This window comes from Indicator indicator, chromosome 16, assembly GCF_027791375.1.
Source record: "Indicator indicator isolate 239-I01 chromosome 16, UM_Iind_1.1, whole genome shotgun sequence".
In the NCBI taxonomy this organism is placed as follows: Eukaryota; Metazoa; Chordata; class Aves; order Piciformes; family Indicatoridae; genus Indicator; species Indicator indicator.
The window spans coordinates 6,837,024-6,851,775 of record NC_072025.1 but is presented as its reverse complement, the minus strand read 5'-3'; the positions used below and the strand labels follow the sequence as shown (position 1 = coordinate 6,851,775).

Below are 14,752 nucleotides of genomic sequence, written 5' to 3'. Positions count from 1 at the left end.
ACCCAGCTGTGAAGCACTGCTGCAGTTAATCCTTGAACTATATACATTGTGAATGCATTTAACAATCCACAATCACATTTCTTTCTATATTATATATTAGTGAAAAACATCAGTTCATCTCTTCCTCGGTAATTAAAATCTATTTAGACTTTTGGATAGTATTTACTCAGTTTTGCTGAAAACTTGGCAAAGCTGTAAAAATGTGAGTAAAATGTGCCCTTGAACCTTCTGAACATATGGTAGTTTTCTTGCAAGCTATATTCTAGGAATGAATGGGTCTCTTCTTGCTCTTTGCTCATATGTTTGCGATTTGTCCTTTCACTGCTTGTCTGCCTCTCCTAGATTTTGACTCTCCATTTCCACTCTTTTGGACTGTGAAGGTTTGGCTTATTTTCCACTTTTCCAAGAGGGTATCCTTATTGCAGGCATCCACACCAAGATGAAATTGAAGTCTGGCAACAATGAAGAGGGTTTTTGCATGAGCAATTCCTACATCAGAGATCAGTCAACTGGAGGCTTAAAGGGAAGGTATGTGACCAGGGGAACACTAAACCAGTTTCCTGGGGGGGTGGGGGGAGGAAGGAAAAGAAGTTTCTTCTTCTTCAGCTTTTCTAATTTTCCATTTCTGTGGATGGCAGATGTTGCAATAGAATTTGGGCTCACACTGAACAGAAAATTATTTCTGTTGTATGTGGACAAGACATACTGAGGATAATAGAAAGCAAAGTGAGTTGCCCAAATTCACAAAGTAGAGTGGAAGGCACAGCTAGAAACAAAACCGTGAAGTTGAACTGATGATCCAATCTACAACACTGCCTATGAAAAGGCTCTTTTTCGATGCTTTCTGACTCTTCCTTTACTCTGCCACCTACATTTTCCACCTCATTTTTAAAGACTGACTAATTTAAAAGAATCTTTATTGCTTGTGGTAGATTCTACAAAGTCTGAAATCAAAAAGCACCAGGAAAGGTTCTATTCACTAAGGCAATGGTTGAGAACAGTTAAGTGCCCAAATTCATTGCAAGACCAACTAACCTACTATCACTACCTGAGACATGAACATTGATTCTGCTTTCCAGCAAAACTGCTTTTCCTTTTGTTTATCCACACTTGTGTTTTCTAGGCAAAACAAAAGTGCAGCCATTTGAAGCATGGCACCACTTACAGTCTCATTCTGTATGCGTCCTACTACTGTAAAATCCTCATCTGCCTCAGAAGCACTCTTACACTAATACTTGTTGCTCTTTGTGTTTGGAAGTCAGACAGAGCTTTGCAGTATCCATGAGCATTTGCTTGAGTTTTTAACAGGTAGCCACACTTGACAGGTTCCTTTCATAAAACTATCTTCAAAGTGAAAATTGCTCAAGGCTTTCTGATTTTTCTCTACTCAGGCTTGTTTGCAGACCTTCAGTGGAGTGGTAAGCAAGAACTGGCAACAGGTACAGCATGAACTAAACATCTATGGCAGGGTTGGGGTTTTTTTTTCAGTGAGGCTAGAAGTAATTCATGTTGGGAAAGAGGCAGTGAAGCACAGTTAAAAAAACATAGATGCATGTGAATCTTAGAGTAGCCAGAAGGGAATACGAATAGCTGGACAGAATATCATCAAATTGCTGAGAAGTGAAAAACATCATTCTGTAATTCACGAAGTGATTCTAACATATATGGCAGGAGCTCTGGGGAAGGATTCTGTTCTCTTCATGTCTGCTGCAGTGTCACTCATGGTTTCATCATTATTGCAAGCCCAAGTCAAGCATTAGGGAACACTTCACATATATAAAAACTATTTAAAACTATATTAAAACTGAAGGCTCCGCTTGCATGCTATATGACAGTTCCCCTGCTGCTCCCTTCATCAGCTTGATCTTTTTCTAACATTACAGAATCTTGGTCCTAAATCCTTGTTTTCACTGATATGGCTGACACAAGACAGTCCAGAAATGCTTCCCTGCAATTGTGAGCTTTAACAGGTATGCAAGGCAAAGAGACTTGTCTCTGATTCCATGCTTACACCTTATCTTGAACAGCAAGCTTCCAGGCCTTTGTGGTAACCTTTCCTTCATGCCACAGATCACATATTACTCACCATATGCACACACCATATGTTCCTGTGGGATGTCTACGGTGTATTGACTTGTAGAGAAGGGGCTTAGTGCATGCCTAGCTATGCTGGGTGATTCATACCTGCAAAATATAGACTCCTGACAACATACAGATTCCTGTAAGCCATACCTTACAATGTCTGTCTTGTGGAAAAACTTACAAGATGACAAGAAAAATCTCATGGATATGCCAAGGAGAACCATTTACTTCTACAATACTGATACTCTTTCTTTGGATAGTGCATCAGAGCATAACAAAAGCCTTGTAATTCATTTGGCCAGTTAAAGGATTTATTTCCAATTCCTGTTCAGATCAGTTGGTACTAGCACATACTCTGTTACGGATGTTTTCACAATGCTCTTATCCAGCTTTTTGAAGGACATTAAGACACCAAATCAACTAAATAGATTCAGTGTGGATTCAGAAAAGCAGTTCAGTAAAAGAGCCACCAGAATGCTCTTTGTTAACAAGAACACACAAGTGGAAAAGATTCGTCAGATTTGGACAAATTTAGATACTCAGCAGTTTTCAATATTTTTTAAGAATACAGCTACAGTACTGATCCTCTGTCATGGTCATAGATTATTCTAATTTGACATTTCCTTCTTTCAGTAAACAGAAGAGTAGAGCCTGTCCTGTTGTCTCCAAGTTTAGAGTCTGTATCAGAGATCACACATTGCTAGGCACATTTGTGTTTGAAATGAGGCAACTGATAACCTGTTGCCTGTTCTCTAAACACAGCTCTGCCTCTGTTTTTCTTTAGAGCTATGATGGCAACTAGATTATTGCCTGGTATTTTTTTGAGCATCGAACATGCTCTGCTATGCTTCAGAGAGAAATAAATTACTATACCCAAATTATTTTCTCACTTTCATCACTCAATTGACTCACTAAACTGGAAAAAACAAAGCCAATGGCCAAAATGTTTACAGAAAAATAATTACTTAATTATAGCAAAAGTTTTGTAAATTTTTTTTCAAATTTTGAAACTCTCAAAAGGAATGTGTATGAAAATGGTTTCATTCACTGTTATAAAGTGGTTTAACTAGTTGTAACTGTAACCACTTGCAGATAACAGTTCCAAGTAATGGAAAGAGCAAAACTAAAACTTCAAGGGATTTTATACCTATTTCAAGCTTCGTTAACAAAAGGTAAGACCTCTGACTTACAGCCACTTAAAGGGGAGACAAAATCATTTCTCTGGCTAAAAGACAAACCCTCTCTGATCTAAGTAAATGTATTAATCCTTTTCTATCTTTTCCCTGATTTTTTTGATCATTTACAAAACATAGGGCAAGCTATTTGCCTTACTCTGAAGATCTAATAACCTTTCCACCTTTGCAATCCATGAAAACTCCTCTAATGATTCATTGGGTAATACGGTACTACCTTAAAATATTTTAAAGGATCCATTATACATTCTATAGTACTGATGTTGAGATTTTTCAAAATTGTCTAATATATTCAGGTAAAATACACATTAAAATACTTCAAATATTTTTGTTTCTTATACCACATTTGATAGCCAGGAAGTGATGTAAGCAATAATGCAATTAAAATATATTAGTGCCTCTATAAAAGCTTAAATCTGAGCATCTGGAAGGCTTGTAGTGAGTATATCCTTGCACAGATAATCACAGAGAATTTACAAGCATCGAAGAATTATGGGCAAGCAGAAATAACATGTAGAGAAAAGCTGTTTCAGTCAAATGCTTTTCAGAGAACAGAAAATGAGTCACAGTAGGAACATCTTAAAGACATTTAGATCAAGTCAATGGAGAAAGTGAGCTGAGATGAAAGCACTATTTAGTACTACAAAAGTAATTTGAAGTAATTCCCACTAGTCAGAATGACATGTACATCCAGGTAAGTTCTTTCGTTTTTTAATAAGCTGAAATGTTTACAAGAAACAAAACCAAAACACAGATCTGTGTGAACACAAACATAGGCATATTCCTTTCCTTAAAGACTACAGGTGTCACATGTCACTTACAACATTCTCTGTTGAGGTGGAGAATAAAGCCTTGAACTGCAGAGCAGGTAGCAGCAGATGTTTTTGTACACCTGCTCAAGAAGTAAAATGGCATCTTCCTCTAGATTACTCTTGCTATTCAGCACTACTGCTGTAAAAATCATGGACCATCACCACACACACTCCTCAGAAAAAGGTCCATGGAAGTGGTAAAAGGGAAACATTATTACAGTGGTAGGTGAAATCTTTATTATAAATCTCTACACTTAAGTACATCACTTGGCTTTAACAATTACCAGATGGATCGTAAAGCACTACATCTCTACAAAAAGCATTCAAGACTGGTTTCAATCTCTGTTTTTAGCTGTATCCTTAGCAAAAGCTTACAATAAATACAAAGCATTCACAGGCACAACAGCACCCAAATGTCCTGCCTCAAGATGTCCTGATTCCTAGTTCACTTGCCTGTATGCTGACAGTATGCTATTAACCTCAAAGAGGCAGCCAAAAGGAACAGTAAACCAAGCAAGCTATGAAAGGAATTTACACCTTTTAAAAGACCTTTCTTTTTCCAATAATCAGAAGTTGAACTTTGTGAGAGGGAAAAAAAAAAAAGAAAACAAACACACACCACCAAAACAAAACAAAACCCAACAGTAACACACCAAAAAAAAATTGCTCTGTGCTCCTCCTAGCTTCACTTGACTAGTCTTTCATATGGGATTAGTGGGACAAGATTAAACGATTTTTATCTGGGTATTTCACTCTGAATTTATTCCACTGAAGAAGTAAAATTATGTATGCTTTGCAGTATCAAGATAGGCTTGGTGCATTAAAAAAACATAAAGTAAAAATCTATCTGACTGCACCTGAGATGTTGCACCTGAGGTGTTACACCTGCATTAGAGATTTATTATTCCCATTTGTCCTTCTCTTAAATTTCCTTCATCATTGCCCCTGTCTTTTATTCAATAAATGACATTAATACGATAGTATTAGGTATATTAGCCTCTGAAACTAATGCTTATCATTGAGAAGATATTTTGCTGTCAAAGCAAGCAACATATAGGCGTTCATGAAATGGAGTGTCTTGGAGGACAGCCTGGTTTTTCACACTATTTGGACACAACCACAAGGGACCTAAGGAGTAACTGTGCAAGTAATGGGAAACGTTACACCAAGTGACACCATTGCCAAGTATTAGCTCACATTTCAATATGCTGCTTTGCTTTATATCTAGCAGAGGAGAAAGAAATGCTTCAGAGCTTTCAATTTTTCTTTTGTTCAGGCTTGACCCTAGTAACATGGACATTATAGATGAAGTTGTTTTGATTTTTATCACCTAGCATTCAGTATCTGTAATAGGGCCTGTAATACGGGCATTACATAGAACCTGACAATCTCTAGCAGAGAAAAAGGCCAGGGTACCCAGCTAGTACGTTAAAAAAACCCACTAACTACAAATTATTTTCTCTCTAGAGAGTGTTTGCAGTTCACCTGGTGATAGCCCATGGCCAATCTCTGCTGAAGAATTCCCCCAAACTTAGACATAGTATTTCTTGCATTCACATTAAGAAACAAAGTTTTAATATTAATCTACAACATGTTAGCTTGTGACAAGAGAGTGAGTTTGTATGTTATAAAGAAATCACCTCAGGTCTTCTCTCTCCTTCCTTGCCTTTTTCATTCATATACTGCACAGCACACAATCTAACCACAAACTCTATTTCTCACAGAATCTCTTTGCTGTAGACATTCAGAGAAAGCAGATTGCACTAACCTGGTTATTGTCGGGGGGGGGGGTGGATTTCAGCTCTCACACTGTTACACACATCAAAATCCTTTATACATTCTAACAGTCTTCTCATTGATTACACCTAGAATTGTCACTAAGCATCAACAGCCATCAAAATATGACTCTGACTCTGGAGAAGAATCATTACAGGCTAGCCCTGTTTGATGATATTTAACCCAACAATCCTTAAGACAGTGCACTTGTGAAAGAACTTCCATAACAGAAATAGGATTCATTGCCAGAACCAGTGCAATTAACATGATGGACACTGCTGAGACTTAAGAGAATACAAGGGGAAAGAGAACTGTCTTTATTTATAATAGTCCCAGCTATTTAAATAAGAAAAAAGGGGCAAACAGTGTCTCCAGCTGTTTCTCTCAGATTGCATTGAGTAATTGCAGACTTACCTTTTGTGATCCAGACGCTGAGCCCTTAAATGAAGTACGTTTGAAGGAGCCACTCATTCTCCGTAAAGAACCTGCCAACTTTCCTCCTCTTCCTTTCTTAGCCCCCTGGCCCTTACCCTCCATAAGGGACCTAGTACCCCAGCACTAAAGAAAACTTTGATTTTAGTCATGTAGACCAAGCAGTTTTTTTCCTGAAGCAAACAATCATTAAATTACAGCTTAAATAAAAAGCTAGGACAGATGAATAAACCAAAATCTAAGCCAAATAATGAGACTCCTTTTCTGATATGCACCCTGTCACAAGTGTTACCAGCCAGCTAGACAACTAGAAAAACAAGGCAATACACTGATAGAAACTGCTGTTCCCCTCCCTCTTCTCTATTGACTCTATAATCAGGCTTAATGCACACAGCTTCTGCAAGCTATGGTTTTTAATGGACAGAGATTTAATAAATGGTGATTGAAGGTAAATCTACTTTAGAAGCAGCAGCCCAAAAGGGTTTTTTCATGCAAAGCACAGGGCAGTCAGATGGAAATTATTTTGGTATCAGTAGAAAGGCACAGGAAAAGAGCAGATGGTCCACAGTAGACTATAGGTTAGAGGCCTGGTGGAATTCTAAAGGATAACTGCTGGTGGCAAGTGTGCTTACAGCAGGTCTTGGGATGACAGACATCAAGTTTTAAAAGCAAGCAGCTGTATATCCTACAGATATCACACCATGGAAATGTAGTATTTACAGTCATGCAAAGATCCATGGCTCAAAGGCCCTATCACAATGTGTTTTTTAAAAAAGTGAATAGTTTGGTTAAAGATAACTGTAATTGTTTCAGCTTATAGAAAATCTAAAACAACTAAACTGCTCTTACTGATGTCTGATATCAGCCTAAGAAAAATCACATAAAGTGAGAGATTTAAAACTTTGATCTACAGTCTACCACGTCAGCTGAAATACCTCCTTCCTTCACTCACTTCAGTAGTCAAAGTATGTATGGAAAGGAGTAGTGCATAATCCAATGAACTTTGCTCACATGGACAGACTGAGATAAGATAGGCTTATACCTGCATAATGACTTAAATGTAAAAGGCATTTAGAACTAGGCCTTCCTTCACTGTGCAGTTAGTGAGTATTAAACTAAATGAGTTTCTTTCACAGACAAGGGAACAAACCAAAAACTAAAAACACTCTTTATGAGATGTGTTAAAAGAATATTTTCTGTAAAAAGACGTATGCCAGTGTCCTCTGACATTTCTAATACAGTAAGAAAATTTAGAGTCATGTGTTTTACTAAAAAACCCTACATTCCATTAAGGGTATTCATTAATTAGGCTAAGAACAGGAACTGCTGGTACTGTGCTTACTCCTGCAAAAATGGTTTTCCAAACATGCTTGTTTCAAGATATTAATTATTAGTATGTTGTGCTTGCAATCAAAACATCTAGACAAATGTCCTCATAAGTAAATTCATCTTCTACTTCAACAGGAATTCTCCTGCATAAGGAAATAGCTAAATAGCTGCAACTCAAATAAAAAAGCACTTGGAGAATTTCACACTATTTTTGAAGCTCTATTTCAAACTTCCTGAGCACAACAGAACTGACTGATGGTGTACACTTCTGTTATACACAGCAGTACATTATTGTTTTATCTCAATTATAGGCCTCAGCCACAGTTCTTGATTCTTCAGATTCCATCCCAAAAATGCTGGTTACCTACCATCAGAATGAGCACACTGTAGGTTGCTGGGGATTGCTGTCTTCCAGGGGAAGAAAGTCGACTCCTTTTTCTGTAATCTACATGTCCTCCAAGCAATCCTGTAGTAACCTAGGCAAAAGCATATTTGGATCAAATATGTAACAGTTTACACAACTCAGTACATAACTGGGTGAATCTTGTAGAGTAGGGTTATCGGTTGGACTTGGTGATCCTGAGGGTCTTTTCCAATCTGAATATTTCTGTGATTCTGTAACTGGCAGGTGGTATCTATAGAAAAGAACTTCCTTTTTGTCAGTTCCACACTTAAACTGAGATGAAGACTGTAGGCCACTTTGGGGCACTTTTACTTCAGCATTGCCTATCAGTTCCAAGAGACTTTTATTATTTAGAAACTGTCTGTTTCCTCTCTCCTTCTCTTGCAAGAAAAAAACAGGTTTAAAGTGAATTTAAGTAGATCATGAGATGTGGGGACAGAAGAGTAAAGAAGTAACAGGCCAGTGGGCCTGTAAATTGGTGCTCATATTACCACCCTCACATATTAGAAATAATCTCTTCTGATCATATAAACAACAAAACACATGCCAGTAATCTTATTTCCTTAACCTGCACAAACTCATCAAGTCTGCCAGCTGACCCTTGGGGATAGGTTTCAGCTTTCTATAAGAATATATTCAAACTGAAAATTAAAAACCAAAAAGTGAAAAAATTTCCTAATCTGATTCTGAAAAAATGCTGACCAGAGCAGTAGTAGCTCCTATAATAGGAAATGGGAGCTGCCACATTTCTTCAATTCAGATTCTTGTTGCCTCAAATGACTTTTCCAAAACTGAGGCAGATAAAGGCCCTTATGCAGCATATAAAACTAAATTAAACTCAGTGGGCATTTGTGAGGATCTAGACCACAATTAATGGGTAAGATTAAAAAACCAGGGCTCAATGGCATATTGCATTCCATGTTCCCATTACAGTCATTTCCTTCTTATGCAAATAGCCTATTAATATAATTAGAGAGATAGGGAGATCTTACTGCTGAAAACAGAATAGTGGATCCCTTCACTACTACATCACGTGCTCTATTTCCAATTAAGCTGAAAGAGCTGGAGACATTTAGAATTAACTTGGGAGCACTCTAAAAAATCACTTCCTTGTCTCATCCTAGGATTCTGAAAACAGCTGCGTCTTCCAAGCTAAGAAAAGGGAAAGAAGAGATTTTTTTGACCTCTGTTTCTTTAAAAAATGGAGAGGTAAACCCTGAATTCTAAAAATTTTACTATTATGTGCAATTTAAACATCATAACTGCTTTCAGGGCATCAAAATAGAATAAACTAACTTCTTTAAAAACAAAGCAGTGGAGCAGTTTAAATACTGAAGTTACTACAGATATTTCAGGCCCTCACTTAAGCTGATCTCTGTTTTATTTAAAGCCTAAAGCTCTGTCTGTTTTCTTGTTTAGCATGACAATGTTAATATCGCTCTGGGCTTTTATGAAAGCAAACTAATTATTGTTTCACCTCTAATAAAAATCCCCAGGTATATGACACAGTATTTAGTTACTACTGTGCAGAAGAAAAAAGAGTGCAAAATCTTGATGTTCCATATAACCTACACTTTTAGTTATACTTATGAACAGTATTTCTCTAGCCAATGGCATAACTTAGGTAAAAACTCATCTAGATGAACAGCAAGTAGATAGTTCATGGGCTCTCATTCATGGTAAGAAGCAAAGCAATTTACCGTATATTTGTCTTCAAAACCCAATGCAACACAATACTAAGTTGTTGGTACCAGACACAGAATCACAGAATGTATCCGGTTGAGAGTGACCTCGAAGATCATTCAGTCCGTACTGACAGAAATAGATGAGAACTGTCACCAGATATTGGATAGTAGCCTAATATGCAAGATTATAGAGCATGAAATACAATTGGAAATGGCCAAATTGCTGTAACAGGAGTGAAAACCTCCTCCCTTCCTGATGTGTAGCATTTAGCTCTAGATTTGATTAATTCAGGGCCTGTATCTACCCCAATTACTTTGAAAGAAACACAGGTATCCTGTTATCCTTGGACAAGCTGAATTGCTATTCATCTTGCCTTTAATTGTATGCAAAGAAATAAAGTGTAGAAGGATATTATAAAAACATAAATCCAGTTCAGCAATTCTGACAGTACAGGCCATGCAGCCCTCAGTAATCAGTATGGAAGAGCATAAACATTCTAGCAGCTCAGCCATATTGCCCTAAGTTTCCCTGGACACAAAGCCGAGTCTTTAAAAGCATTCTATGACAACAAATTAATTACAATGATGTTCAGCCTCAGCACACTTAAAAGTGACTTTCCTTTTAGACAGATAGAAAACCAGAACTCTTTCCTGTTCTCATAGTCATAGCAATACAATAAATTAGATGACAGAAAGGATTACACTGCACTTTATGTGATTATTTCACAGACCAGCTTTGCTGCAACCTATTTTCTGTGCACCATCAACCCTGAGCAAAGGCTTCTCACTGGACTCAGACTCGTCTATGTGACAAAGCATTTCCTTGTAGTTAAATAAAGTACCTAGTAGCCTGTAGTGATAAGTGACAAAAAGTCCTAACTCGACAATCTCTGGAGGTCCCTTCCAATCCCTAGCATTTTATGATTCTACGATTCATCCCTGGATGACCATTACGACCAGATCAAAAATTTTCTTTGTTTTTTGATGAATTATTATTTTCCAATCACTCTGTTTACACTTAAACAAATTAGAAGTGGTAAATAAAATGCCTTTAAAAATTTCCTGTTAAATGCCATTTGAAATACTTTTCTCCTATGCCTAAAACATGGATGAAACTGTCTGTACATTACAGCAGTTACTTTTGCTCTGTAATAAAAATGGAATGCTAGCCCTATTATTGCAACAATGAACTGGAGCGAGAGGGAAGCATGGAGAGTCTGTTGTGCTGGACAGACTGGAAAGATGCTGGGGGTCTTGTTGGTGTGAGCAGGGTGACCCTAGAACCTAAATGCTAAAAAGATTGATTTCAGAAGTAGAACCATTGCCACTGGTGGTGGCCCTCCACTGAAAATAAGATTCATGACTGATGACTTTGAAATACACAGTATGAAAATAGACAGAAATCAGCCTCACAATCTTAAAAGCAAAGGAGGTTTCAACATGGATTTCAGTGAGGATAGGAACTCATAACAGTAACAGTTTTCTTTTTCATTTTAGATGTGCAAAAAAGCTGGCATCATTTCAGTATTCAGTACACCATTTTACTTTCCTTCTGTGGTCTCAAACAAATCTAGTTAAATAAATTCAGAATATTTATACATCTATCGGCAACTTAAAAAGGCTTAAAGAAATAATGTCTCTTATTTAACCAATACCAAGGACTTGAAGGGATAGTGAAGAAAAAGAGAGAGCTGAAGAATGAAATCATAATCAAAATGAGTAATTTAAAATCAAGTAAGCATTGAAGCATTGAACCTGCACCACTAGGTACTAGCCCACAAAACTCCACTGATCTGAGAACGGAAAGAATAGGCCTGTATCTCTAGAAAGAAGCAGCGTATTTCTGCTTCCTACCACAAGGCAACATCTACAACTGGTGACAAAAGCCCACCCCCTGCTCGGGTAAACGAGAAAGATCTGAGCAGTAGCTGCATTGGAACTCTGCTCATACTCAGCATAATAAATAATGAAACAAAGCTTCTTACTGTTTCCTGTCAGAAGATCATTTAATAACTCAGTTCTACAAAGGGAGGACAGACTTCCATTAGATGCTATGTAAATATAGCACTTCTGTTATTCATAGCATTGAGAGCATTTCCATTTTCCAAATACACAGCTACTAGTGCCACATCCATTTAGTATCTTCAATGGCAAATACTTCTGACCTCCATCGTTTGACAGTTCGGTCCTCACCCACAAATAAAACTTTTTTTAGTATCACCGGCTCCATCTCGTGGATATTCTGCAGTGTTTATTCTCTGGAAGGGAAAGAACACGATTTGCTAACACAGTTTTATTTCTCCTTCCCTGAGAAATAAAAGCATTCAAATATCTAATATTTAATTCCTTTTACATAACAGTAACATGTGGGAAAGGTGAAATATGCTAAAGTATCCACCTTGATTTTCAAGTAATTCTCTGAAAGAAGTTTAAAAACCTTTCTCTAAGAAAAAGAATTTAATTGACTAGTGACTTTTCCTGAACCATAAAGTATCACAGAATCACAGTACTGGTATTATAGATAATTATGTTGTCCATAATTGTGAAAATGGCTTTTCAAATAAGCAATATAAATAAAATACTTAACTTTGGACTGCTTAGTAATGGCAACTGGAACCTGGAGAAGACCTAGAAATGTGCATACACAATACATTTTGATACAAGAAGAACAAGACAGTATGAAAAGAGTTAGCTGCAAGATAAAAGCAAACATAAGGTATAGAAGAGGTTTAGAAGTAAAGTAAACTGACAATCAAATCATCACTTCCTGGCCCTATTCATCATTTCTATGGGACCACACACAAGTTGCCCTGTATCTTTAGTACCTTGATTTCTCTATTTGAACAAAAGAATTAGTTGTCTAAATCTATGCAAAGAATCTTAATTCCCTCATATTTTTTTAATAATTTGGAGTACTTGGACAGACGCACGTATGATTATCGTTTGCAAAGTGCATGAGCAAGTAATCCCTACATTTTCACAAAAACGTTCTCAGCTGTACTGGCAAGCCCATGGTTCTTCACAGTAATGACTTCAAAGATTTTGCTACATACTGAAAGTACTTTGCCAACATTAATGCAACTTACAAAAAGAGAAAAAAAGGGCAACCTTGGATGAACTTGTTTCAAGACTGTTCATTAAAAAGCGTGGCTGCACAAACAAAACACCTCATTTCAGAGTTCACACATCACCAGAAGCAAGGAAAATAGAGTAGAAATACAAATATAATAATATTGATTTTCCACCTCTGCATTATCACTTTAGCACTTGAAGATCTATTTCACTTAAGTTTACCCAGCAGATAATGCGGTCAGGAAACAGTTCTGTAATCCAGCACACATCAACGAGAGATGAATCAGCATCTCCTAAACGGTCTTGTCTGGCAGAGCTTAGCCACTCTCAGCTTAACTGAGTCCTGTGGCATTCCATAGAGGTTTAGCATTATGCTGGATGTTTTCTGACTGAAATATTTTACCTTCTGTTGACAGGTATTTGTTATAAAAGAAACCTACAATGTAGTGAAAACCTAATTAAACTGTGGGATATTTTAAGAAGCCAGCTAGGTGAAAAATTCATCATTCTCATCTGTCTCCCAAGCACAAGATAAAAATGAAACTGTCCTTTTTGGTAACAATCTATACAGAAGAATAGGGAAAATCCATAACATTTTCATTGATTTCCTGGGTATTTCCAGCAAGAGTTGCTGTAACGCTGAAGGAAGATAATACCACACATGCTCACTAACAGACTGTTAAGAGCACCCCATCCCTTTTATCTATTGATTATGACTCTAGCTCCTGTTCATACTCAATGGTGAAATGTGCCATGTTAATCATTAGAAGAAAAAAGCTTCTGGGCAGCTACAGATCACCACATTACCAGCAAGATCTAGACCTAACAGCCACCAGTCTGCCATGCCCTGTTACAGTGACAGGCAAATGAAAATTATAATGTAACAGACTCCTTACCCAACTCCCTGTCCCGAAGTAATTACACAGAGAATTCCCACCCTTGCCAGCTTCTTCAGTCACAGGTTCTCTTGTTTCTACCAGGAACATTTATCACAGTAACACTTTACAGCTGACCAATTCATGTCACACTCCTCTCCAAAGATCTGACAGATGATGGTGGGTTTTCCTTCCTAAAATTTGCTTCCTAAATTTCAACATGTAACACTGACGATGGGATACATAACAGGGTGAAGACTTTTCTCTTTTCTTTCATAGTCAATCTTGTAATGCTTTCATAGTTGAGATGAGTTATCCATCTCTCCTTCCTGACTGTGAAGTCTCAGAAACAATAAAGACAAAAACTGTTCCAAAACCATGTGATAGAGTCAAAGGGCCAAAACAAGACAACAAAAGCTACAATCTCACCTGACCTTGCAGTAATAGGATCACATCAAGATTAGTCTATGTCATAGATTAAGCTCACTGAAGTAAATTAATCTTTCTGAAGTCAGCTAAGACTGTATGTTTACTCACTAAGCTGGGAATAACTCAGGAGTGTAAAACGAGTATGTTAGAATAGGCCATCTGGACTGCAGCTACACGAATGTTTAGTGCACTTAATGCTGCACCACTGACCTTAAGGTGGCTTCAGAGAGGAAAAGTTCTTTAAAGGGGCTTTTAAACTATACTGTGTGATTGATGAAAGAAAAAGCATATTCAAGTCAGCAGAGAACTCTTACACTGAAAGACTCCTACGGACTCTACGAATTCACATTTAGGCAGTCAACTTTTTGTCTGAGCAGTGCAGACAGCTTCCAGAAGAAATTCTGCACATCAGCACAAAGATGCCTTGCAGGCAAGGGGGCAGCCTTTCCTTTGGCTGGCAGAGAATTATTCCATTCAGACTGTGAGCAACAGGAAGCTCTGAGCTGTGGCAGCTCTGAGAAGGAACAGCATAATCACTGTGCTTCTCTGCCCATGAATACAACAGCTGGTGAATACTAAACTGTAAACACCCTAGCCCACTTCAGTCCTGCCACACTCCCTTTGCACAGCCATCACCACAGTGCCACAGTACAAAATGGGAGTT

At 37.6% G+C, this 14,752-nt stretch overlaps 1 protein-coding gene across 1 annotated transcript in view; it reads right to left on the bottom strand.

Annotated features, from left to right (window-relative positions):
• The window catches only part of TRPM1 (transient receptor potential cation channel subfamily M member 1), a 98,164-nt gene that overhangs the window by 66,336 nt on the left and 17,076 nt on the right, over positions 1–14,752 (bottom strand). The window contains exons 2-3 of the mRNA XM_054388151.1: positions 7,993–8,100; positions 6,278–6,421 (exon numbers count right to left, since the gene is read on the bottom strand). Of these exons, the coding sequence (XP_054244126.1) occupies positions 6,278–6,421; positions 7,993–8,100 (252 nt within the window). The remainder of the gene's footprint in view (positions 1–6,277; positions 6,422–7,992; positions 8,101–14,752) is intronic.